The 24,738-nt window shown below is 42.0% G+C and overlaps 1 protein-coding gene across 1 annotated transcript in view; it reads right to left on the bottom strand.

Annotated features, from left to right (window-relative positions):
- Positions 1-1,911: 1,911 nt before the first annotated feature.
- The window catches only part of LOC139649816 (cadherin-12-like), a 57,905-nt gene continuing 35,078 nt past the window's right edge, over positions 1,912-24,738 (bottom strand). Inside the window, exons 6-11 of the mRNA XM_071526318.1 lie at positions 20,299-20,552; positions 17,189-17,325; positions 13,292-13,413; positions 8,224-8,341; positions 5,574-5,825; positions 1,912-2,423 (exon numbers count right to left, since the gene is read on the bottom strand). Of these exons, the coding sequence (XP_071382419.1) occupies positions 1,912-2,423; positions 5,574-5,825; positions 8,224-8,341; positions 13,292-13,413; positions 17,189-17,325; positions 20,299-20,552 (1,395 nt within the window). The remainder of the gene's footprint in view (positions 2,424-5,573; positions 5,826-8,223; positions 8,342-13,291; positions 13,414-17,188; positions 17,326-20,298; positions 20,553-24,738) is intronic.

Here is a 24,738-nt window from a genome sequence, read left to right as displayed (position 1 = left end):
CAAGGGAATGGAAGGGGTGAAGGCTATGTCAGAGACTTGTGTAGGAGATAACGTCTATCGATGTTGCGATTCCTACCGGTTGCCAATAGAGGCCGATAAAGGTCTTAGATTACTTAATGCCCCTTTAAACACATAGGCACACATTTACTCAAGCTCAGACTTTGCCTTGGGGTATACCTGTTGGATGAGAGAGAGAGAGTGAGAGACAGAGGGGATTACTCTACATCCATTGGTAGAGGCTCTGCATTTTATCTCACTGACTGCTTTGGCTTTCATCCAGACCTTCCATTATGTCGTCACCAGACCATGCCAAAAGGTCTGAGCTACTCTGTACTATTGACTGGAGAAATAGGGCAATTTTTATACTTAACTAGAGCCTTAGCGTCACTCGTAATTCTTCCACCTTGAATGCCTTTTCTCAGAATCGGGACGTTTAGCTGATGGTGCAAATCCGGAAACACTCCTCTTTAAAGGCATCTATTTTTTCACTTGGCTGCTGTAAATCAGTCACCTCTAGAACAATTTCCTCTTCAAGGAAGGCTGTACTGTTTTGCTGGTTGGACTTTGGAAAGAGATGCACACATGCAATAAAACAATGTGTCATCTGACAGAGAATATGATAAGGGGATAGTAGAGAGGGTTTTAGGGGTTTATGTTGTTCATATATGGTGAAAGGTGGACATTGTGTAAATTGTAAAGCTTATTATTTGAAGGGACTACATCCTCAATTTCCTTGATCCTACCTCACCACAGGAATCCTACACAAGTCAAGTTGATAATTTCTAGGTCTTGAAAAGTTTTGAAATTGCACAAAAGGTCTGCAGAAGTATGGGAAAAAAATATTGTTAATTCCTGATACTCAACTAACTCTTATGTAGCTGTTCACCCAAGATCATTTTACTTTACATACTTCACAAACAAAACTCAGATCTACAGTGATATGTGTAGTCATACTATATATCCCAGACAGCATGTACAGTGTTGAAAAGACGAAAATGTTCAAATCCAGTGAATATGCATAGTTCTAGAAAACATGAGAAATTTTGAGTATTTATAGACCTACATTCATGCAGGGTGGCTGACATGCGAGCCAAATAACGAAACAGAAAGAAGGTTTTTGTCCAAGTGTGGTTTATTTAAGAAAACAGTGTTTATTACATGACTGAACTGCAGTATTTAGCCCTAATTTATCTTTTTACAAGTCTAGTACAAGTCTATTCACAGGACCCACCTAACAGAAACGTCCATTTTCACGTGGGTCTTGAATAATTACAAAATCCTCGAGTGTCTCCAAAAATAAAAAATACAGATTGATGACTGAGAGATAAATAGATAAATACACAAAAAAATCAAATCAAATCAATCAACCAATAAATAAATAGAACAATAAATAACATTCAAAACATCTTTGGCCAAACTTCGGCCACTTCATTGTCCCCACAGAGTTAACATTGGTCTCAGTAGATGCCTCGGCCAGTCAGAGCACAGTATGCTGACAGAATCAGCTTTACTTCTGAGAGAGACAACATTGGATATGTGGCGTGGAATAGCAAGTAAGAGAACAATTATATTGAGGCACTTTTAAGGATGTTCTAGGAAATGGCAACATTTCCTGTGTGTACGCGTATCCCCCCAGGAGGAAACAAAATAGAAGACAACAAACGACATTCAATTGAAAGGTAATTGAATGGCTGCTTTGCTCGTCTAATCGTGTTACTGTATGTACCCTCCTTTTGTACAATTTCGGGACGGACCGTGGTAAAGTACCAGATAGCATAGAAAATGGTAAGCTGGAAACCAAAAAAAAAAACAGAAACAGCTAAAAAGTAAGGGAGAAAAATGCCAAAACGTTTGCGTAGCCAACCAAAATAACATAGTTACATATTTGCTTTTTCAAGTCTATGAATAACATCAATGTGTGTTCTCCGTGGTCGTTGTGTCGGACTGAGTTTCTGACTGTTCCCCGAATATCCCCGCCAGTGTCTTAAAGCGCGGCCCCCATTCGTTGAGGTAATCATAGTCCTCCTCGAGGTCTACGGCCAGGGACTCGATGGAGCTGAGCGACTCGGCCACGGAGCCGTCGCCCTCGTAGGCGTACGTGGCCAGGGAGTCGTAGGGCGGGGCCGAGTTGTCCACGTCGTGCTCCTTCAGGCGCTGGTTGATGAAGTCGCGGATGTCGGCGCTGTCCTGGGACACGGGCACTCTGGGGCCCCTCTTCGCCTCGGGTTTGACGTCCCTGCGGAACAGGTTCTCTTTGATCACCTTGGGGTTGCGGAGGGTGCCCATGTCGAAGGCGTGCGTGTCCTCCTCGCCGCCGCCCTCATCGTCGTAGTGGATCACGTTGTCCCGGATGTCCTCTTTGGACGACATGAGGGTCTCCTTTTTCTTCTGCCGCCTCAAGCCCACGTACAGGACCACGATAACTGGGGGGCACAAAACAGGCAATTACGTTAGCTCGATGTGGACACACTCGTAATACTGTGCCTTAACCACCTTTCCTGTGAAGAAGGCAGAGATTACATCACTGCAATTGAATCGGTTCTGTACCTCGAAGCATGTAGAAGGCACTGGCAGCATAGCATACTCAGACATTAGGTAGGTATTAGCAAAACTGTAAACAATTTTGAGGGAGAAAATTGTATTCCTGTGAACACACCTAAAGCAACAGTTTTCATTTTGCTGTGGAATTTGTGCTATTAGCGCTGAGCCCTTCAGAGACTTTTCCTGAGGTTGTGCATATTGTACGCAGCACCAGAGTATAATGATTTTCCTCACATAATCTTACAGTGAATTTACCTGACTCCTTCTCCTTCTCTCTCTCTCTCTCTCTCTCTGCTGGTGCCTCCGCCTCTCTTTCTCTCCCCCTCTCTCTCTCTCTCCTCCAGTGACAAATACAGCAAAATATACAATTCTCATATGGGTCTTTAATATACAGTGGCATCTAGGATGAGAGAGCAATGGCCAGAATAATGCAGAAATCATTCAATTGAAATGAGTCAATAAATAAATTCAGATGGAAAAAAAAGCGAAAGAAAAAACAACTGAATGCCTTAAGTAGGTCCCTTCCTTCCTTCGTCTCTCTCCCTTCCTTTCTGCCTTCCTCCCTTCCCAAGTGATTTTATCTACCTGGGTACAGTGTGCCAGCTCCCCCCAGTGGTACCTATCTAGACTTCAACAACAGCCCATTATTATTGGACACATTGGTTGAACACAGCTTCTGCCATTGGGTGTGGCCTCTGCACATCAGTTTGGAGGAACAGCAATGCAGATGAAAGTCCCCCCATGCTGGTCTGGCTAATTTACCTCATCATTTCTCCTCACAGGACAACTGGGTCATTCTGACAAATCCGGCACAGGAACTAAGTGGCTCTGAGGAAATGTTCTGAGTGTGAGTTCTGATTTTCTCTGCCACTTTTCCTTCTTGGGGACAGCATGACAGTTTGGCGCCAGCCTCAGCCTTGGGGCGAGCTGACTTGGAGCTTTGAAACAGCTCCTCGCAGCACGTCGACTGAACTGAGCACACCGACACTGTTCTACAGCACCACAATCGAGGGCACACTTTTATGTTCCCTCACACATCAAACAATGAAACTCAAACAGAAAATGAACAAGAATGTATTCATAAATCGAATACAAAATGATCAATGATGAAGAATGAGATGGTATTATAACAATGAATTCTTTGTTGGACCATATTACTAGGAAGGTTGAGCAAAGTAAATATAGATAACCACACAGAAAAATAAAGGTGCACACTGGAACTGAAAATGATTCTTCCGAGTGATGCCATAGAAGAACTATTTCTGGTTCCACAAAGAACCTTTCAGACCAAGGTTCTTTAAAGAACCATTTCTGCACTCCTTTGCTTAGACACCTGCATTGTGTTTTTGTTTATCTGCCCTTGTATAGCCTCAATTGCAATTGCACAATATAATGGACGGGTTTGAATATTGTCCACATTTATGCCATCACTCACCATCCAATAACTAAGAATTAAGAACCTTTTACTATCCCAAAGAAAGAAAGAAAATAAAGAAAGAAAGCCATATATTGTTCCTTGGGATATTTGGGACATATTAAAGGTTCTTGAAAGGTTCTTTGTGGAGCCAGAAATGGTTCTTCTATTGCACAAAGAACCATTTTCGGTTCCAGTCTGCACCTTTATTTTTCTGCATGACAGGAGGTTTTCATGGTCACTGATTCAGCATATTTTGTGTTCAAAGGTCATTGCGACCCTTGACTTCCACTGTAAAACAGGAACTTCTTTAACAACCGACCATCCCACAGACATAATTCAGGAAATGATGCCATAAACCTGTATTTACTTCCTCTCTGCTATGCAGATGAGCTTGGACATTAACTGCAGAGACTTAAAGAGGAGTTTTATAACCGTGACCTTGTGGGAAAAATTAAAGCTAAAGCCTGGCAGCCGTGGAGCGGCAGGATTGGATTTAGTTTATAGAGCCAATCAGGATAAGGGACCCTCCCTCCAATCTAGCACGCCTCATTGAATGACTAAATTCATAAGTGTCCTATAATCAACTGCAGACTCTTCTGGAGGGATGCCAGTTCAATTCTGATGGTCAGCCCAGCAGGTTTTGGAGTCAGCTGTCTTCCATATTGGCAAATAATAGGAACCAGCAAAGAGGCAGTAGACCTGGCAGAGTGTCTCACAATGAGCTTCAACTCTGACATTACAAGCAACCAATATTAAATAATTATCAGTCAAGATTGCAAAGTGGGGCTGCAATGGCGAAGAGCGTCCCTTAAGAGTGAAGTTTCTTCTAAACAGCAGCAAGCAATGTGTTGGGAGAAAGTTGGACTCGCCAACGATGGTTGAACCTGTTGAAAAAAGATTTTTTCTCATCTCAAGATATTTCTCATCTCATTTCCACCCATACCAGCAACTAAGAAGAAGAAATTTAGGTCAGAGGTTACCTCTCAAACAGTTACCTCTCGCTACCACTTGGGGCCGCCAAACTGCAAAGTTGCCTAATGCAGTCACAATGAAATGAAAAATTACTTTTTCACCTTTTTAGTTAATTTCCCATGCCATAATATACACCTATTTAACAATAAAACCCCCAAAACGAACAGCATTTAGATTTTCTTTTACTTTTATATCAAATTTCCATTACTTTTACTTGCTGGAAAACAGTGTATCTTTAATAGTTACCTCATGCTGTACTAGTAAGTGTAAATTCAAATTCCAACCAATAAAACATATCAGATTTTAGAACAATCCGGCCCTTCAGCCCGCCCAATAATAAAACTGCTTCCTCATTGGTTTACACTTTTGAATGATCCCTCCCCGCATCATGTCACGCACCAATATCCTGTTTCAACAGGAAATCCATCAAATAAGGAAGCAAGATGCTATCAAAATGCTGTTTCATTGGGACTCTGAGGGGCTGCAAGCATCAGAGCCAGAGCGCCCCTATGTTACAACAAATATTCCTGTATGATCATCTGTGATAGAGAAGTGTTAACATTAGAGTGGAGGAGAAAGCTGGGAAAGGGGGAAGGAAGGGTTAATAAGATTTATTTACAAGCTGAGAGAAAATAGAGCTCACCTAACAAGATGATGATACAGAGGAGGATGGCGATCAGAGCGCCTGTGCTGAGGCCCACAGGCAGAAAGATGGCCTCCGCACTGCAAGTTAGCAGAGAACCATCTGATTCGCAACCGCACACACGGATGGTCAGGGTGCCTGTGCTGGTCTTGGGTGGGTAGCCATTGTCTTCAATCACCACAGGGAGAAAGTAGATCTCCTGTAGGCGCCGTCTAAAGCCGCTCCGCTTCGTCACTATCCCAGCTGTGTTGTCTGGAACAAGGGAGAGGAGAAGAAGAAACAAGCAGGCATAAAAGTTACTAAAATCAGGACTCTCACAGTCAAAAAGTCACATTTAAAGTTGAAGTCACATGGGTTTTCCTCTTTCCCCCTAGGGCCATCACGGTCAGCCTGGAAAAAAAGAAAATCTTCTAGACAGCAGCGGAAGGCTTTGAAAAAGTCTTTGGTGTGAGATTTAAAAAAAAATATCTAGAAACTTGTATGAAGCAGCCCCAAGTACTGCAGCAAGTGCTTGACTAACCCCTACTATTATCATTGGCAGTAAAATATATCTTTCCTTGTACAGGGTGCATACTGATCTGACCAAAAGGGGAAAAAAATCCACCTAGTATAGTCTAACATCAATTAGGCAATCCTCTGAGCTACAAGTCTGGAGGTCTGAGTGTCAGCGAGATAAAACTTTTCAATGTCTGATAACTCTTTACGTTTGATATCAAATCCTCTCCGAATGCGCCTCTGTGAATGTGATCAGAAACTGCGATGTATCAAAGGCTGCTCTTATCAAAGCCCTCTCCATTTTTACGCCGCTTATTTTGAAAGCTGATACAGACCAGCCACACCCGGCCAGATTCCTTCCTGAGGAACAGCAAAACGTGTTTTTTTTTTGTTTTGTTTTTTCGTGAGAACTGCACTGGGATCTGTTGTGATTTTGTTATCTGGTCATTCAGGCGGCATAACTCCTGAGAAACAGCAGATTAATGATATATAATAGATAAAAAAAAAAAAAAAGAAAAAATACACAAAGGGGACAACTTGGGAAGACAGCCGGAGGTGTGAGGATGGCAAGTAGAATAGAGGTCGACAACGTATGCGAAGTAAAGGGAACGTGTCAGGTCGGACCTGTCTGCTGCAGCTGGACTGTCTGACCCCTGTCAAGCCCGGTTTGTTCCACTGACGAAGCTTGGCACTTTTTCTTGACAGGAGGTCAGGCATTTTAGCACACCTTGCATGTTGTGCAAAAGCATGTTGTTGTTCGCTCTCTCTCTCTCTCTCTCTCCCTCTCTCTCTCTCTCTCGTGCTGAACCTGTCTGTGCAGCCTGTGGTGCTTGTGTTTCCCTGTCCCTGCGCATCAGATCTCGCTCTGTATCTGGAGAGAGTGTGTCGAGGCCGCTGGCAGTCGAGGAGCTTCAAGACAAGTGTGTCCAAAAGGTAAAACTGGATCAGAGGTTCGGACCGGCGCTCGTCGAGGATGGAGAATGCATTCGTTTTCCCCGGGCCTCATCCCGCCATGTCCCACTTTTCATTACCCTTCTTTTCTGGTTAGACTTCAAAGGGCCCGGGCAGTGCATACTGGGAAGAGTCATTATGCCCTTATCGTAAGACAACGTCTGACCTCATGCATTTTAGTTATTTTTTGCCGTTGAAGCATGCCACTCTCCTAAGCTGTGAGCTGCAAACTTTTCAGCCGCCCGATAATTGGTCTTCAGAGGGCGGCTGTCCTATTTCTTGTTCTGTTCTGGTTTTTGGGGAGAAATATCAGTTGTCAGCTGGAATAGGAGGGTAACTTTTAACATGTGATCTGTTACAGGTTACCGCTTCAGCTACCTTTGGAATATTATTTGCCCTCAAAATTCATAGAATATTAAGTTAAACATTCCATTTATTGTAATTAATGAACTATTTGCATGTTATAATCATCATCATTGTCGTCATCTTCAACCGACATCAACAAATACTTCAATGTGTGTAAATTCCAAACATTTTTACTTACTATAATCTCATGATAAAATTATGATTTCTTTTTACTTTAAAAAGTAATACATTTTTTATCTGTTACCGTTTTATGTTGCTGTCATGGATTACAGGTAGGATTTTTTTCATCATAATCAGATTACGAATCAGATTACTGTATTGATGTTGCTTGTCAGTTATACAGAAGAGGTTTCTAATACTGAGTGTGATGTGGTTTCAGTATCTTAGAACAGTGGTTCTCAATGTGGCGTCCGGGGACCACCAGGGGTCCTTGAGGGGGTTTCAGGGGGTCCCCAGCAAATTGATGAATTGTTAAACTAAAACTAGAAGTTAACACAATTAGAGAATGTAGAAGAATTACTATTTTCATCATAGTTACACTGTTATCTCTCTATCTACAATACAGATACTGTAGTCATGGAATTCTGGACAAAACATATCTAACAATAAAAATATTCTCTAGATTTGGGTCCAAGAGACAAAATCTCATCAAAAGGGGGTCTGTGGCCCTAATGTGTAATAAATTAGTGGTCCTTGATATGAAAAAGGTTGAGAATCACTGTCTTAGAAGACTAAACTGCCTATACTAATGCTACAAGCTGATATTTTATAATTAACATGCTGTTTTGATACTGTATGTCATCAAACACAGTACATGTCAGAAAATAAGATGACTCACTCCCAAAGTCCCGGATGGTAAAATTCTTGTTTTTCACATCTTCCTTTGTCGATTTGAAGGAGAACTGTTGGCCGGCAGTCGGGAGATCTTGGTCTTTTGCAGTGAAGGTTTGAATCACCTGTTAAAACCAATAAATTAAGAGATTAACAATGACCCATGCTTATAACTGGACAGGGTTAAAATACAGCTAATTTAGTTGCACAATGATGATCCATCCATGATGCACACTCTAAAAAAAAACCCAAGAGAACCTGTATGACTTTTGAGAAAAGTTTTAAATATTCCTCAGGGATAAACAGTGAGAGTTTGTGTCAGGGTTATTAGAGTTTTACAATTTAAATTAATTTCATTTTTTTTTTTTTTTTTCTATTTTAATTTTGATTTTCGTTTAGTTTCAGGTAGTTCTCAGATGCCATTTGCTAGTTTTAATTTAGTTTTTACATAGCTTTAGTTAAAGTTTTAGTTTAGTTTTGTAATGGTCATGCTTGTATGGAGTGTGTTGGTGCACACTAGTCATCAGTGTATTGATAATGTATTGATGGAAGATCAGGGCCCATTCATGACAATAGGATTCTTTCTCCACCTCACTTAAGAGTAAAGCAACTGATAAAAAACTAAAACCAACGCAGGAGGCTGTAACACAAACCTCTCTGAATGCCTTCTGCACTTTTTAAATAAATTATGTTTGCTTTCACGGAAAACAAACTTACTTCACTTCTATTTGCCTCAGTCTAAAATGTAAAATTATTCAACATCTGAACAGAAGTGTCAACTAGAATTGAACCGGCTGCGTATCAGACCTGTCAGCACTGAAACCAGGGAGTGAATTTTTCTTTTTGTAGTTTGTGATACAGTCGCTGAGCATTAGATTGATACCTTGTTGAAACTTCTAGATTACCTCAACATATAGTGTGATGGATTAAGTTCATTCAAAACTACTGGAGCTTGTTGTTCACGGGTCATGGCCACATACCAGCTGTTTTATATTGTATTATATTACATCTGCCATAGGCACAGGATAGACTCAAGTTTCATTCCAAAGAAAAAAACTAAATAAATAAAAAAAGGTTAGCCAACATTTTGATATATCTGAAACCTTCTCTTACAAAATAACTGATAGCAAAAAGTTAAAACAGCTTATGGTACTTTTTAAAGGATACTAGGTAAAGTATGTTCTTGGTGATAGCATTTTTAGAAACTGGATTATTATTCTATGTTAAATAATTGAACTATGTGTTGTCAACACAGATGACTAATTAGTGATTAGTAGTTATTCATACTAAATGTATTTTACCTTCAGTAAATGTAATAATAAACTTAATAACTTAGGACAACAGTCAGTCAGTTTACTCCACTGCTGATATGATGGAGCTTCCTACCTGACCACAGCTACATAAAACATTCAAATCCTGCAATGAAATTATATTTTCTTTGCATATTTTATTTATTAATTTAACTGGTTGTTCATTTAATATCCCAGAGTTTTAGTGGCCCATGATGGTCTGAATGCTGTTTCAGAGGCTTTTCCACCCTGACAAGAACATAATTCCGGGGGAATTGTTTGGCAAGAAAATGGAAATGGATACTGAATATCGGCACATATCAGTATCAGCTATCATCAGCCACAATGCAGAACTATCAGTATCGGCATCAGCCTTCAAAAACCAATATCTGCCGAAATCTGGCTGCTACTAAACAAGCAATAGAATCTACTGTATTTTGTGAGATCTATTATGTATAAATGTCCCTCTTCTTGCACTCAAAATGCCCCGGTCAAGTTGGATAAAAAAAAAAAAAAAAACCTTTCTACTTAGATCGACAGTGCTGTGCGCTCCTTAGTATCGGTTGCTAATGTTGGTGATCTATGAATTTAAGTGTATTCTGATGTTGCACTTATTCTACTGATGCATTGTAAGTCGTTGTAGATGACACTGTCAGCTAAATGCTCATATTCTCTCTCAATTTTAACTCTGATTCAGTAGTTTAGTGTTTCAGTGTAGCATTAGCTCTACTTGGCAAAGGAAACAGATGGAGAAGATGGAGATCACAATACAGCTCTTGCCGGCCAGAAAATCTAATATGTATTTCTATCCATTTATCTCCACAGTAGAAAACAATTTTTGTTGTTTTTTTCTGCTTTTCATGTATTTGACCTGCCACCAGTCATGCCTCTGTGTAAATTATGAAATAAGGAAACATCATACTTTGTCACAACCCCGACCTATTTTATCTGAGCGTCTCAGTTTGAGGTCTTATGCCTCTGCCCTTCCTGCTCTTCCCGCAATTTTACATGGAAATAGTGGGTTGTTTCTCTCGCTCGGCTACGTCCCGGTTACTGATTACTTTCCATGGGAGGTTGAGCCACAGCGTGAGGCACTTCAAAACAAGGGGTTTGTATGTTTTTGAGCAGTGTGAGCGCAGATAATCATCAAGGGAGACTCATGATGGCTTTTACAAGAGAAGACCTGCAATTCTTTATCATCCGCCAGCTGTGCACAACACCTGGTGGAGCCATGCTGTGGAAACGACTGCTACGAAAAACACTGGAGGGAAGGAGATATTCCGCACTGGAGGGGAAGGGAGGAGGTGAGGACAGAGGAGAGGGGAGGAGAGGAGTGGGTGGATAAACACTCCCCAAGGTTAATGTCTGACTTCCATCCCATGGCTAAAACTACAGCGAATCTGCAGCTGACGTCAAGTTTGGCAATGACAGTGATGCCTTCAAACTCATTACGGCTGCAGCTGAACATAGGGCTGCAATTCCCGAGTCTCCAGACCATTGATGTCTTGGACTTGTCTTGGATTTTTGCCTATTTTGGCTCAGATTCAGACTATTAGGTGCCAACTTCTTCCCACATATCTAAAAATGTTCAAATATGAGCTTTTCTCCTTCTGGTCCACCTTCATTTATTTTATGCCCAGCACTACAAACAATTTAAAGGGACTATGTGTAACTCCTGGTCCAGTGCTGGCCTCTATCAGTCAGCGTTGTCATGACAACAACACTCTGCCCTCCATAGAGACCATCATCTGCATGGTGGGCAGGTTGGACTGCTTCAGAACCAACAACAATGAACATTCTGTCATGTTTTACCATTTTTTTTTGTTCAATGGACACTTGCCTTGATTAGGATCCTGACATTATCATGATTCCTGTTGTCTGTGGATTTTTGGAACATATCGAAGGTAAGGAGTCGCTATTTTGTGTGTGAAGTAACACTACATCCCCGGAGCATAAATTGGCCGATCCGTTAAAATTCAAACTGTTTGGGGGATTATATAAATGCCGAATTTACCAGAACACCCTACCGATTCATACTAAAGTCTCAAATTATATTTTCCGATGTGTATTTTTACCGATAATTAAGGCAAAAACAAATTTGCCAGATTTTTGAATGCACATTGGTGTGGAAGGAGGGCCTTCAATCTTCAAATCTCTGCAGTGCATGTGCCGGCTGTTCACTTTGTTTCACTCGCTTCCATTCAGGAACCTCTGTTGATATTTACTAGTCATATTATGCTTCAGTAAAGCAGAAATATTACACATATACCCTTTAAGGGATTACACCTGCGTATAGTATGTAATGGTCTTCAAACTTTTATGCATTGATTGGTCAAAATCCTTAGTTGGATTTTGAAGTGTGTAGTACAGAACTCCTGCAGGTAGTTCTACAAATCTGTTAATCCTTAAGTAACTCCTTAAGCATTACTTTTTACATTTGGAGTGTATATTGCTTACGTTAGTCTTGGTCTTTAATAAGACTGGATTAGATCTGGTCTCAACCGCCTTTGGACTTGATCTTGACTCAAACTCAAAGGCTAAAACTAAAGCAAATCTATAGCTGAGGTCAGGCTAGGATGATGGCGATGTCTTTAAAGGCAGGGCGCAGAAGTTGTTATGATTGGAAAATAATATATCCACCGATGAAACAGGTTCAGGCCTGAGGACCAGCAAAGCATCCTCAGTGTGATGAGGAGTCTACAGCTATTTGACAGACTGCCAACGGAGCTGTTCCCTCAAAATGCTAACTGCATATAGATGCCAGTTAATGGGCTAATTTACAGGCACAGGTGGTTTACAATGCGCACAGGCAGATTCTCCACCGCATCCCAAATATATCATCTGAAATGTACTCTTGGTTGCTGATATGCAAAGCGCAGCCATGCTTTACGATTGCTTCTCCCGCTGAATCCGGCACTATGACACAATCATAGTTCAGCTGTTAGATTCATACTCGGTGCTGCAGTGTTCTTGGCAAACTCCCTTGGGAGAAGAAGCGACGGGGTGATAAGGTGGCCGGTTGGTTAGAGGGACTGCCGGGTAACGAGAATGTGACAGACACGATCGTCGCAAAAGCGTACAACCCTACTGAAGTGTCCTTGAATAAGACACTGAACCGCTGAATATCCCTCTGTTAGATACGCATGTGACAGCTAAATATGTATATCTTATGTCAATCTGGAGCTCCAAAAAAACCCACAACATTTTATGACTGTTCAATGTCAAGCATACACCGCAAAAAATACACTACCAGTCAAAAGTTTGGACACATCTGATTTGAATGTACTATGTTTTTCCTTATCTTAAAGTCATTTTGATCTAGAGGCTTCTGCTTAAATGCTTGAAATGTGTTTCTTAGACAAATATAAATAGTGAAGTTGATGCCTATGTATGAATTTCTTTCCAAAGCCTTTGCCTTTCCATCAAGGTAAAGGGCGGCTACTTTAAATAATCTAAAATATAAGATAGTTTTGACACTTTTTTGGTCACTGCATAATTCCATTTGTGTTATTTCATAGTTTTGATGTCTTTACTGTTATTCTAAAATATGGAAAATCGTAAAAATACAGAAGAATGAGTGCCAGTGCCACTATGCCAGTGTTTATATCAGTTAACACCTATCAGAGGCCATTTGACACTTTCAGATGCTCCAAAGCCATATCAGCTCTATGAGTGGACAAACAACTCCAATCAACATTTGTCAACTCAGTGAAAAATCAACACTTCTCAACGCTGGGAAATTTGCTGCGTTCAGCACCGCAAGGAAAGCAGGTGATGTGAACCTACCTGTCCCACTTTGGCGTTTTCACACACAAAGGTCTCATAGGGGCTGGCCAGTTCAGGCGGGAACTCGTTGATGTCCAGGACGTGGACGGTGACGGCCACTCGGCTGGTCAGAACCGGGCTGTCTGCATGAGGAAACACCGGAAACACGGCAATCGGCGTTACAGTCAAGCACAGCACCGGACTTAGCATTCTCATCATGATGAATCATTGAGATCAATCACAAATGTGCTCTGGACGGTGCTAAATAAAGGATGGGGAAAAAAAAAACAATGTAAGAGTTTATTACACAGCACTGACATCATGTGGATACACACAGTACTACCGTGTTAAAAACGAGCCCAAAGCATAAAGGTTTAATGTTGTGGCTGCAAGGTGGCCGAGCGGTTAAAGAGGCCGTCATGTCCAAGCGTCCTTGCACAACCTAACCCCCCCCCCCCCCCCCCCCACCACCACCACCACCACCACCACCACCACTCCCCCTCTACCTGCTCAGCCACTGTGGATAAAGGCGTCAGCTAAAAAAACCTCTGATGCGTCTGGAACATGCTCCTGCATAAACTGCACCATAATGCCGTGTCGTTTTATGCTGTTTTTTGATTGATGATGAAAAGAAAAATTAAATAAAACACACACTAAACGCATTCCCTCATGCGCCGACTACAGATAAAGCGCGCCCGCATACCCGTATTATTGAAAACGTCCCCGTAGAGAGCGTGCAAGCTATTTTTCCTCAGGTTCTGTTATGGGTTTTAGCTTTAAGATGTGCAGCCCATATTAATTACACAGTGAAAGCCCCCTGGAGAGGGACTAACTGGAATCCAGACTTGTTTGTTACCATGTTTCTACACTGCAGGGGCGCGAGGGGGAAATGTTCTTTTTGTGTGAAAGCCCGGGTAAGGTAAACTTTATGGATTTGATGTGGGAATAGGCTTTGCTCTGTAGTTGGGGGGGCTTAGCGTGCGCTTGTTTGTGTGTGTATGCCAGTGTGTGAGTGCGTAGGTGTGTTTGTGTGTAGGTAGGTGGGTGGTTGGGAAGAATTCGGGGGGGGTGGGGGTGGGGGGGGGTGGCTCTGTAGAGTCGTCCCAAGGGGATTGGAGACGCAGCCATGGCTCAGTTAGTAACCTGTCTCTGACCTTGATGGAAAAAGCAATCTTTCCACCGAGGTAAAAATGACACTGGGCATGGGATTTGCTGCTCTGCACTGACTGAACCACTAACATTGATGCTCACCCAGCAAAAAATACTGATCTTGTTTGTCATCAAGGTCCTGAAATTCTCTGGCCTCCCAAAAAGTTTGAACAACTTAACAAAAGCTGTGAAATCGGTGTTTAAAGTTATAGTCCTGGGCTTCTGGATATAAGGTTTTATCATATTTCCTTCGTCAGTAATGCAGCTAAATAGAAAAAAACTCATCTCCATAATTATTTGCTGACTGGCTCAGCCTGTCATGAGTGATATTTCATTCAGCCCACTAGATGGAGCAATGGTATAGTGGTTATATTCAAATCAGACTAGTGTCAGCATTTCAAGCCAACACCACATGCTCTATTTATTTTATTGAATCAGAATCCTGTATTGCTACAGAATGCTTGACTGGTCAGCCATAAAGTTGGCTGTCTTATACAGCTTTTCTACTAGATATAACTTGTTAATTAAACCCATTTTAATGAAACTTCCATCTTTGCAAGCGATCAACCAGAAATCTATAAAAGACAGTGAAAAAAACAGAGATAGAAAGATTACTTGAGAGTGTGGACAGCATCTGTTCATACTGCAACTGTGCACAGAAAAAATGGAGAATATGTAAGCAAACTTACAGCACACAACTAACTGCATGTTAGGTTTGAAACTTAAGTTGCAATAGCTATAAATAGATGGCAGGTGTGCTTCCTCATTTGCAGTTATTAGGTGTTCCTCTCTCTTTTTCCCCTAAAAACCGCCACTGGGTTAAAACGCCCAAAAGCAAATCGTTAATCTAGCCCAGGCTCTCACTTACTACGCCTTCCGCTGTGAGGCTGAGCACTGTGGGTCTCAGGAGAGCGGCAGACACTGTTCTCATTTTGCTGCATGACTGCAGTGTCTAGCAGTGACCGGATAGATCGCCGAGGCTTTGTGACGTGCGGAGTCTCCCTCGCTCGCTCAGGTGTTGTGCAAATTAACGCCCTGTGCGAAGCTACACTCTATTCACGGAAAATGTCATCCGGCAGCTCATATTGTCGGATATTTCCTCTCTGCGTCATTGTAATGGGGAGGGACAAGGAGTGGGTGGATGGATGTGAAAAGGCATTAGCAGGGAGGTCACACAGAAGATGCAGGGACAGGTCAAATAGAGCAGTCTGCAATGATTCACTGTTTATTGAAAACCACTGTGAAGTGACAACTAAGGCTGCCGGAGACTATGTAAGGACAGAACATTTCTCTTTGTGTGTGTGCCCTCTCCTTATACAATCCATTATTTGTATGGGCATACAGGGTATCTTTTCGCCTCAGTATTTTCGCTGTTCTTCATGGTTTAAAAACTCCCAATGTGGGAATACGAGACAACAGCTCAAATATAAAAATACAATGCATCGCAGAGGACCCATAACAGCCGTCCAATACCCAGAACACAAAGCGCTGCCAAATCTCCGCCAAGGTCAAAAATGGATCTGAACTCTGAAGTTGGGACACAAAAGCTCCTGGGTGCTGAGTTTAGATATAAAGTGCCGCTTCCATTCACATTGCTCTGTTTTGTATTGTTTTATTATTATTATTGTTATTTTTTTGCAAATATTGGCCCTGGATGTGAATGTTTTTTGGGGTTTTTTTTCTCTCATAAGGAAAATGGTCTCTCTAGGAATATCGGTCCTCCAGGGGCAAACTGGGCATCGTATTGAGCCGGATTGGAGGCTGGCATGGGGAAGGGGGGGGTGATAAGAAAGGGGTGAGATGCAGGTGGGGGGAGTGATATGGCAAGGTGTGCACAAAATACAATCCCGTTAGCCTCCGCCGCTTCAGTTTTGTGCCAGGTACGACAGGCTGAGCATGCAGCATCCTCGTGCCACCTCCACCTTCCACCTGCTCTCCTCCTCCCCTCCTCCTCCTCCTCCCCTCCTCCTCCTATCCCCTTCATTCTGCCCCACACTCATCCTTCCAATCCCTTGACCTAGCCCTACACACACAAACATACACACACACACACACTCACAGGAAACAGAATTAGCATGTCACTACCATGACCTTGAGGGGAAGTGTGTAATACCAGTTTCCAAGGCGACAAAGACTCAAGTTTTAACAGCCCATATTTCACAGTCTGTCCTAATGAATATACAGCGTGGGTAATTTTGATTGAGCACCAGCCTGCCTCTGGGATAATGACTTTGACGGTTCTTAGCAGATTTGATGACTTGATGACGATGGATTTGCTTATTTATCTGGAAATTTGCTCCACTTCCTTCATAAAAACATAATTAGCTCGATGACACGTCTTAAAGTAACAGTTCTGCGTTGGTTCGCTCTTTCTCGGGGCCCCGGCTCACGCTCCTTCACGGGTGCGATGCGGCGGCATCTGCTTGCTGTAAAACTCCTGGAAGGTTCACATTTTACTGCGCTGTAAGTAAAAGTTGACTCTGGCAAGAAAAGCTCGGTTTCAATGCCAATGCCATCAAATGTGTTTGGAGAAAAAAGGCAGTTATAAATGAAAACAGAGTTGAGGTGAGCATGGTGGAGGAGACAATGTCCTGAAGATACACCCTGCGGGAGAGTCATCATGCTTTATGGTCACCTATAAACCTTTCCAACAAAATGGGATTGAGTATTGACTTGAATAAAAGTGTGTTAAATCCTTCACACAGATTACGACGGGGGAAGGACAACGACACCTGCATGAATCACAATCGATCTTGTTGTCATACTTACTAAGTTTGGTCGCTACGATGGAGATATTGTGCTGGGCGATGCTCTCTCTGTCAAGCGGTTCGTTGGTGGAAATCGTTCCCTCGACCGGATCAATGTCAAAGTAGCTGTCCAAGTCACTCTTCCAGTCGATGGAATACCTAAAAGAGAATGTTTGTTTAATGGCGCCCATTTCCAACATAAACCAGAGAATTAAACCACAGTGATTCTCCCTGTGGGCACGTGTATGTGAGTTAGGTGTAATGTAATGTTGGCGTAGCCTTCATTATTCATTCTGAATGGTCATTTCCAGAAAATATGCTGAGGTACGCTTATATATTCCAATCTGGTAATGGGGGCACATGTACTTGGGCTATGCTGACTAAACGTTTTGCCAGGGAACATAAATGAATTTTAGACACTATTGAAACCGTATCAATCTCTCAGCCCATGAACAACAAAGGCGTAAAATGTTGGTTTGGTGTCTGTGAACAGAGGGTGCGATGTCCTCTCTGTGAAATGCATCTCTGGTCTTTCCCACTCGCTCTGAATGTAAAGTACGCGGCGCAAACCGGATCTAAAACCAACCGGCACGCCACTTTTACTGCATGAATTCTCATGCCACGCTATTTGATCTTAAAAGGCGATTCCTCATTAATAATTTTGTGATACTGTGTTGATCTCCCAGAGGAGAAATTCTCTTCTCTTGCACTCCCCCCCTCCTCTAATAATAACAATAAACTTTTTTTATATAGCACTTTTCAAAACAAGGTGACAAAACGCTTTACAAAACAAGATAAAATCACCAAAAGTAGGACTAAAAGGTAGTAAAAAAACCATAATAAAGTAAGAGGCTAAAACAAGGATAAAAGAGAAAATAAAATAATGACATCATGATATAAAATAGGAATAACAGCCACATTAAGAAAATGCCTTTACATAAAAGTAAGTTTTAAGGAGTGACTTGAAAGATGATACTGATTTTGCTAGGCTGACCTCATCAATCGGGAGGTCAGAGGTCAGGCTCCCTGGAGCTGGTAGGGATTCAGCGTCTTGCTCATGGACACTTCAGCAGGACGGGTGCTTCGTGTCTCATGAGCTTGAGCCTGGAGTACAGAGGACCGCCTCCCTACTCACCATGCCACCACACTGCCCATTTTTTCTCATGGCAAGCTATTTGATCTTAAAAAGGCGATTTCTCATGAATATTTATCATGCTTGTTTTCTGCACTGCACCGCCTGAAACTGGACTTGAGTCAGTCATTAAGGGATAGAAGCCCAGCGTATTCTCAGAACCCCCTAGTCTTTTATTGTAATGAGAATGATAACAAAGCGTCTTCAGAAGAAATATTTTAAAGAGACCTTGGTTCCGTGAGATTTTCCGTTTCAATTTCGATTTATCCAAGTCCTCTCTTTAACCCTGTTTTGTGTGTAGCCTTGAAGTGAACACGATCTTGTCAAAATAGTTTAGTGTGGAGTCTCTTTGATGAATATTACAGCGAAACTCCCATCACTGGTTCAAAGGGTCGATGGCTTGCAATTTTTCCTCAGGGCAAAACCCAGATTTTTCAGGTGGACTTGTATGATCAGTTCAACGCGCTACTGAATCGTGAGCTCATGTCGGTGAGACCCAGCAGGTTAGAGAGACCACCTGGTAACCCAAATGTCACAGGTTCAAGCCCGGCAAGAGCTTATCAATGGTTCTTCTTTCAAAATATCCTTGAGCTCGACAATAAACCGCTGCCTGCTCGCTCAATCGCTCTTTATAACAGCATCAGCGACATTAATTGGCAAAAATGTATCTGAAATTATAGGCTACATTTTTTGCTGTCATGTGAGACAGATTTTTTTTTGTACTCATAATTGCTTCAATCTGTAAGTTATCTATTAAGAGAAAAGAGCACATCGCCAGCTGTGAGAAATAGATCACACATCTAAAGACTCTACTTAAGCTCAACTCAGTATTGCATGCTGTAGATATGAAAATTAATTACGGTGTTATCTCCTCCTTTGAATTATAGTCATGTGAATCCAGACCAGTGAACATTACCCACAGTACATAGAGTAACATAAAATTGAGAAAGCACGCTCATGCTGATTTTCCACTGAGCCGTTGATTCTTAGATGTTGGGGTTTCATCAGATACTGCGGCGGAGCCTTTCAAAGTTCACGACCAACGTGGCTGTAGCTGAAAATCCTCTCCGGTGTCTTATGATTTGTGACGTTACCATTTCAGACAGAGGGCAAAAGTGTAATCTTTAAAAAAAACGCACACAAACTTTCGGAAGCTCTTTCAAATCAGTCAACAATGCAGTATTCATGACGCCCTTTTGTTTCCCCAGTTAAAGATAACTCAGCACTATACTGCTAAATAGCAGAATCTGTTGAGTCAAAGTCTAAAAGCATAATTCCCTATGCATGATGGGTCATTGGGCCTATTGTTTTGAAGTGAAGAATGCAAGTCTGCTCTCTGATGGCACACAAATGAACAATGTCAGCCGTGGTATTGATGAATATTTAAAGTGCCGGAGACAAAGTGAAGAGCCACACAATAGAGGGCACATGCTTTTTGTTTTACAAATCGCTGCCTCTTCCATTCTGTTGTTTTCTCTGGAATAAAATATTCATAATAAAACAAATACTGCCCAAGCGACAGGTGTTTTTACCATTTGTGTCATGCTCTTGAGTGGTACATCTTCGAAAAATCAGCACTGCAAAGCTTTAAAACAATCTGAGCCTGAGCAAAAAGCAACTAATAGACTTTAAAAACAAAAGATCTCTCATGCATTTTTAAGTAATGCACTTTTTCCATCTTTGAAAGCGACAGTCTATTGTTGTCTTCCACTTATTCAAATGCTAGGACACAGGTTAGTGTGTATATGTGTGTTAGTGTGTGTGTGTGTGTGTGTGTGTGTGTGTGTGTGGAGGCAGGTGTGTGTGTGCAAGAGAGAGAGAGAGAGACAGAGAGAGAGAAAAGGAATGACTTGCCTTGCTTATAAATCATGAGTTCAGTCAGACATGTCAGATCTATAAATCTCAGCAGTCGAGATCAAAATGTGCCATTACTAAAGAGAGACCCTTGATCTATATCTATATATTGTTTTAGACAGAAGAGAAACAGAATGAAACTTTACCGGACTGGACTGCTGCTGGCGTCTAGATCCTGTGCTGTCACTGCTCCGATGATGGTGCCCGCGGGCGTGTCCTCATACACATCCATCACGTAGGAGGGCTTATTGAACACCGGGGGCTCATCCACATCCAAAACGTTAATCTTCACTGTTGCTGTGTCTTTAAAGGCCCCGAAGCTTTGGAATCGTGGATCCAGGTGAGCGTTGGAGGCGTCTACCTTAAAGGTGTACGCCTTCTTGGTTTCATAGTCCAGGGGCTACAGAGGAGAAAACAATACAATTAAGGGTGAGAGCGCAGCTAGAGTTTTTGAAAAAGAGGAGTTTGGAAAGTTTGCTTTGTTGCATTTTTTTATTTGGTTCGTTTATATTCACACTGCCGAATTACTAGTGAACCAGGGCTTCAAACACACATGCACTCACAGAGTTTTGGTAACCTGTCATCCTGCCAGGTTAGAGATTTTGGCAGCAGGGGGAGTCAAAACAAATCCGATTCCAGTCCCTGTAACTTTAGCTAAGCATGATTGACTTGTTTGCACTCTTTGCTGTAATTTAACTTTCTCTGGCGCTCATAACAGTTAACAACACAGGAAGAAATAGCTGAATATGAGCATCAGTCCAGACTGCAGTTTGCCCTCAGTTCATTCTGTTATGCTAGACTTAATTTCACAAGTCAGATTACCATTCGAATCCTGATTCGACTCTGGGCTACCAAGAATGTGCTAGGCTTTCCAAGCTTGGGTAACTGCTGGCTATCAGTTGTCAACATCCGTCTCTTTATACCGTAAATCCTTGTGTTTTGGGATGCTGTAGTTCCTGTAGTTGGCTCTGATTACGTTCTCTTTCCTAACGAACCACAACACAGTTTGCTTGGAAGAGGACGGATGCAGTTATTAGCAGTTATTAGCTGCCATCTGAGCTCAAATGGCTTTGTCTTCACTTGCCCAAACAAACCAAACTAAAGGAGTAAACGCTCCACAGTTTGAACATCCTTGGTGTGAACGAACCCTAAGATATGATACTGTAGGGGTTGAATTTTGTTGTTTAAATGACAGTCCAATGGGCAAGTCAATAGGAGAGTCACACATTATTCCTGAAAGACATGCAATAGATCCAGGCCAGGTTAACGTTTCACCCCCTCGGTGTGAGAAAGTCAAGCTGCACTTTTTCGGTTCAATAGAACTTTGCACCTTACAAGAGCTCTCAAAACAACAGCTTAGAGGTTCATATGTTCTACCTCCTCTGCCTCTGACATATCGGCTCAGGGTCAATTAGTCAAAGGCGAGGGGAGGAATCGGCAACCACCGCATGTCTGTAGCCGAGGTGTAAACATCCGACAGCAGTGACACCCGTGTTCGTGCTTCTGCCTGTCTCCTGCCCTCTCATGTGTGACCAACCACACTTGGCGAGCTCGCAGTCGGTCACGCTCCGCTGGCCTGCAGTCACATGAGAGACATTCCTTTCTGTGTATTTCAAATTGACTAACACGTAACCACTATGGCAGCAATGCTATCTTCCTGCCCCAGGCCTTAGGCTTCTCTGGCATGTTGTTCCAAAAGGCGCCGAGTGAAAACAGCTGGTAATGGTGGAGCAAAATGTGCTTATTTGAAGAGACAGTGAACGTGAGAGGAGAGGTGGAGTGAAGGCTATAGGAAAAAAATCAGCCAAATATGACCACTCTTCTTAAGTCTATATCAAATACACACGAACTAGCTATCTAATTAGGGTCCAACCCCTTGAAACCATCGGAGGCTGTGCAGTCATGATTTCACAGCGATGGCAGATGCTGCTCAAGCCCTCCTGTCTCGCCTCCATCTCCATGGTTTCACAGCATTGCCGTTAGAGCAGGTGTCCGTAAAAAAAAAAAAAAGAAAAAAAAAAATAAGAGCTATGTGAAGCCGAGCCAATCTGAAAGCAATCATTGACCATCAACCGCCGTGATTGGTTTGATTACAGTGCGCCAGATGCAACTGGCTGGGCACGGCAATAAGATCCTTCAACAGGAAATACACTCTGTCTCTTTCAATCTCTCTCAAGAGGAGAGAGACAACAGTGAGGGAAGAAGCTATGGTCCCATACAGAAACTGGGTTCGTTGTGGGTGTCGTTCACATGCTGGTCCCTAAAATCAGACCCAAAGACTTCCTGCCAACTTCCACCAGCAAGGAAGCTGAACAGAAACAGCAGCTACTCCTGCATGTAAACCTTTCATTATTTCAGTTTCTTTCCTGTTATATTTTCAGTGAATTGCTAGAAAAAGAACTGAATGTGCTTTGTTTCTCAAGGAGTGAGTAAGGTAATCAATCAATGCCATCAAAAAAATACACAATCTTTATTAATTATGTGATGCAAAATAGCTGTATCTAAAAGGATAAACAGACAAATAAATATCAAAATAAAGAAAGAACAAATAGAAAGATAGATAGATAGATAGATAGATAGATAGATAGATAGATAGATAGATAGATAAGCACACAAACAAACAAACAAACATACAAATAGATACATTTATAAAGGTCCTGTTGGACAGTATATCATGGGGTGCCAGCACCACCACATGCAGGCCACGATGCACAGCTCAGCTGAAATGCGTGTCCAGGTGGAGGAGGCGGAGAGGGGGGGAGCTGGGGAGGCGGACAGCAGGAGGCGTACACTAGGCCTCATTAGCCAGAGTCTCACCGGGGACGAGGTGAAACGCCGCTCTCCATCTCAACATGCTGCATCACCGCAATTAGGACAGAAGCCCAACTCTCACCCTCCATAACTCCGTCTAATCCTTGTGTAATTGGCTAGCCAAAGATGGAGACTTGTGGAACGTGATGGGGAAACGGTCTTATCATGTAGAGGCTCTTGCAACTGAGTCACAAATCTGCGAGTAACTGCGATTGGCACCATCGTGGATATCCAGTGGGCAATTGGCTGTGAGCAAATAATGTCTAAATATATAACAACCGGGCAAGAGAGAAAGTGACTGGTCTGATGAGATAGATTTGTTTCCAAGCTTAGGTTATTGACACTCTATGTAATGTCCAATAGCAGCGTTTACAGCGCGGATACAGCAGAGTAACAACAGCTCGACTTTAGTTTGTTTGAGGTGCTTTTCTTCAGTGTTTTTCATTATTTACCTCAGTTATGGGTGAGACATGCATCAACCAGAATGTAGGTTTATTTTAAATATTTTAACTGGTCCCCCCCCCCTTCACATTTTGTTTGTTTGAGTCAGTGACTTCAATCAGGAAACTGAACGCCTGGCACAATAAAGAGGTTACTTTATATATTCATTTATAGGCACAGAACTGACAACAAACTAGGCTACAAAGCAACTTGAAGAAAAAAGGCTGTCAACATTCAGTGTTGGTTTCAATCGGGAAACTGAAATTCTGATGCAATAGATGAAGAGATCATATAACCAGTTTTATTTATATATTTTTTAATTGTGAATAAATATCGTATTAACATAATATGTCAAAATAGTGTATTTCCACACTTACGTTAGCTGGTGTGCAAATGAGATATGTTAACAACAGCTGTCTTTATAGTAATGGTTAGCTGACCAGATGCTATAGTTGGCTAGCTAACAAGCTGAAATTAGCACAAAATCAATCAGATATATCAGTGACAAAATGATCAGTTTCCAATTCAGCTGTTCACAGCCACAGTTGCTGAAAAGCTGTTGACCTCCAATATGGCCGCCAGAGGGTGTGTTATCCAAAAGTCACATGTGAATTCATAGCACATGTGCTTTTTGTGAACATGTGAAATTTCCCATTTCCTGTGTGAAAATTATGTTTCCACCTGTGATGTTCCACCACTTTGCATGTGAAATTCAGTTTCCATGTGTGAAACAAATACAGTCACGTGTAATGGCAGGAGGAAAAGTGAAAAAAAAAAAGGTTCATATGAGGGAAAAAAAAAACCTAGGAATTGAAATGTTCACATCTGAAGTAAAGACTGTTGCATGTGATGTCAGAATACAACATGGATAAAAAAAAGGTTCACATATAAAAACCAACATGTGTCCAAAAAGCACATGAATTGAATTCACATGTGGGTTTTTCCCATGTGACATTTTACATTTGGGTCTCAGGTCCAAAGCCCGTGTCAGGTGAGCTGGCACTAGAGATTTATCACTACATTCATTACTACACTTTAACTTAGTTCATTTGACATATCCATCTAGTCTGGTGCACGTTGTAGTTTTTTACCAAGTTGGTGTTAGGAGCTCTTTACTTGTAAAGGTCGCCATTAAGTTTGGTGTCAAGGTGTGAATTAAGATCTTGTTAGTGTGCAGCCAAGAAAAGAGATGATGTTGCCTGAAAAAAGTGCTCGGCTCCTCAGCAGACAGAAGAGGGAGAAGCCTTTCTGACACCCACGTAACAATGCAGGGACATCCAGTATGATTAAATGTCAGACAAATCCCACAGATTAACTTAGGTTTTCTGGTTTAG

Source organism: Centroberyx affinis, unplaced genomic scaffold (genome assembly GCF_046629955.1).
Source record: "Centroberyx affinis isolate AG114_WGS23_722 - 3 ecotype Tasmania unplaced genomic scaffold, CSIRO-AGI_Caff_v1 ptg001398l_1, whole genome shotgun sequence".
Lineage (NCBI taxonomy): Eukaryota > Metazoa > Chordata > Actinopteri > Beryciformes > Berycidae > Centroberyx > Centroberyx affinis.
Note: the sequence above shows the minus strand (reverse complement) of the source record. Positions and strands in the feature narration are given on the sequence as shown.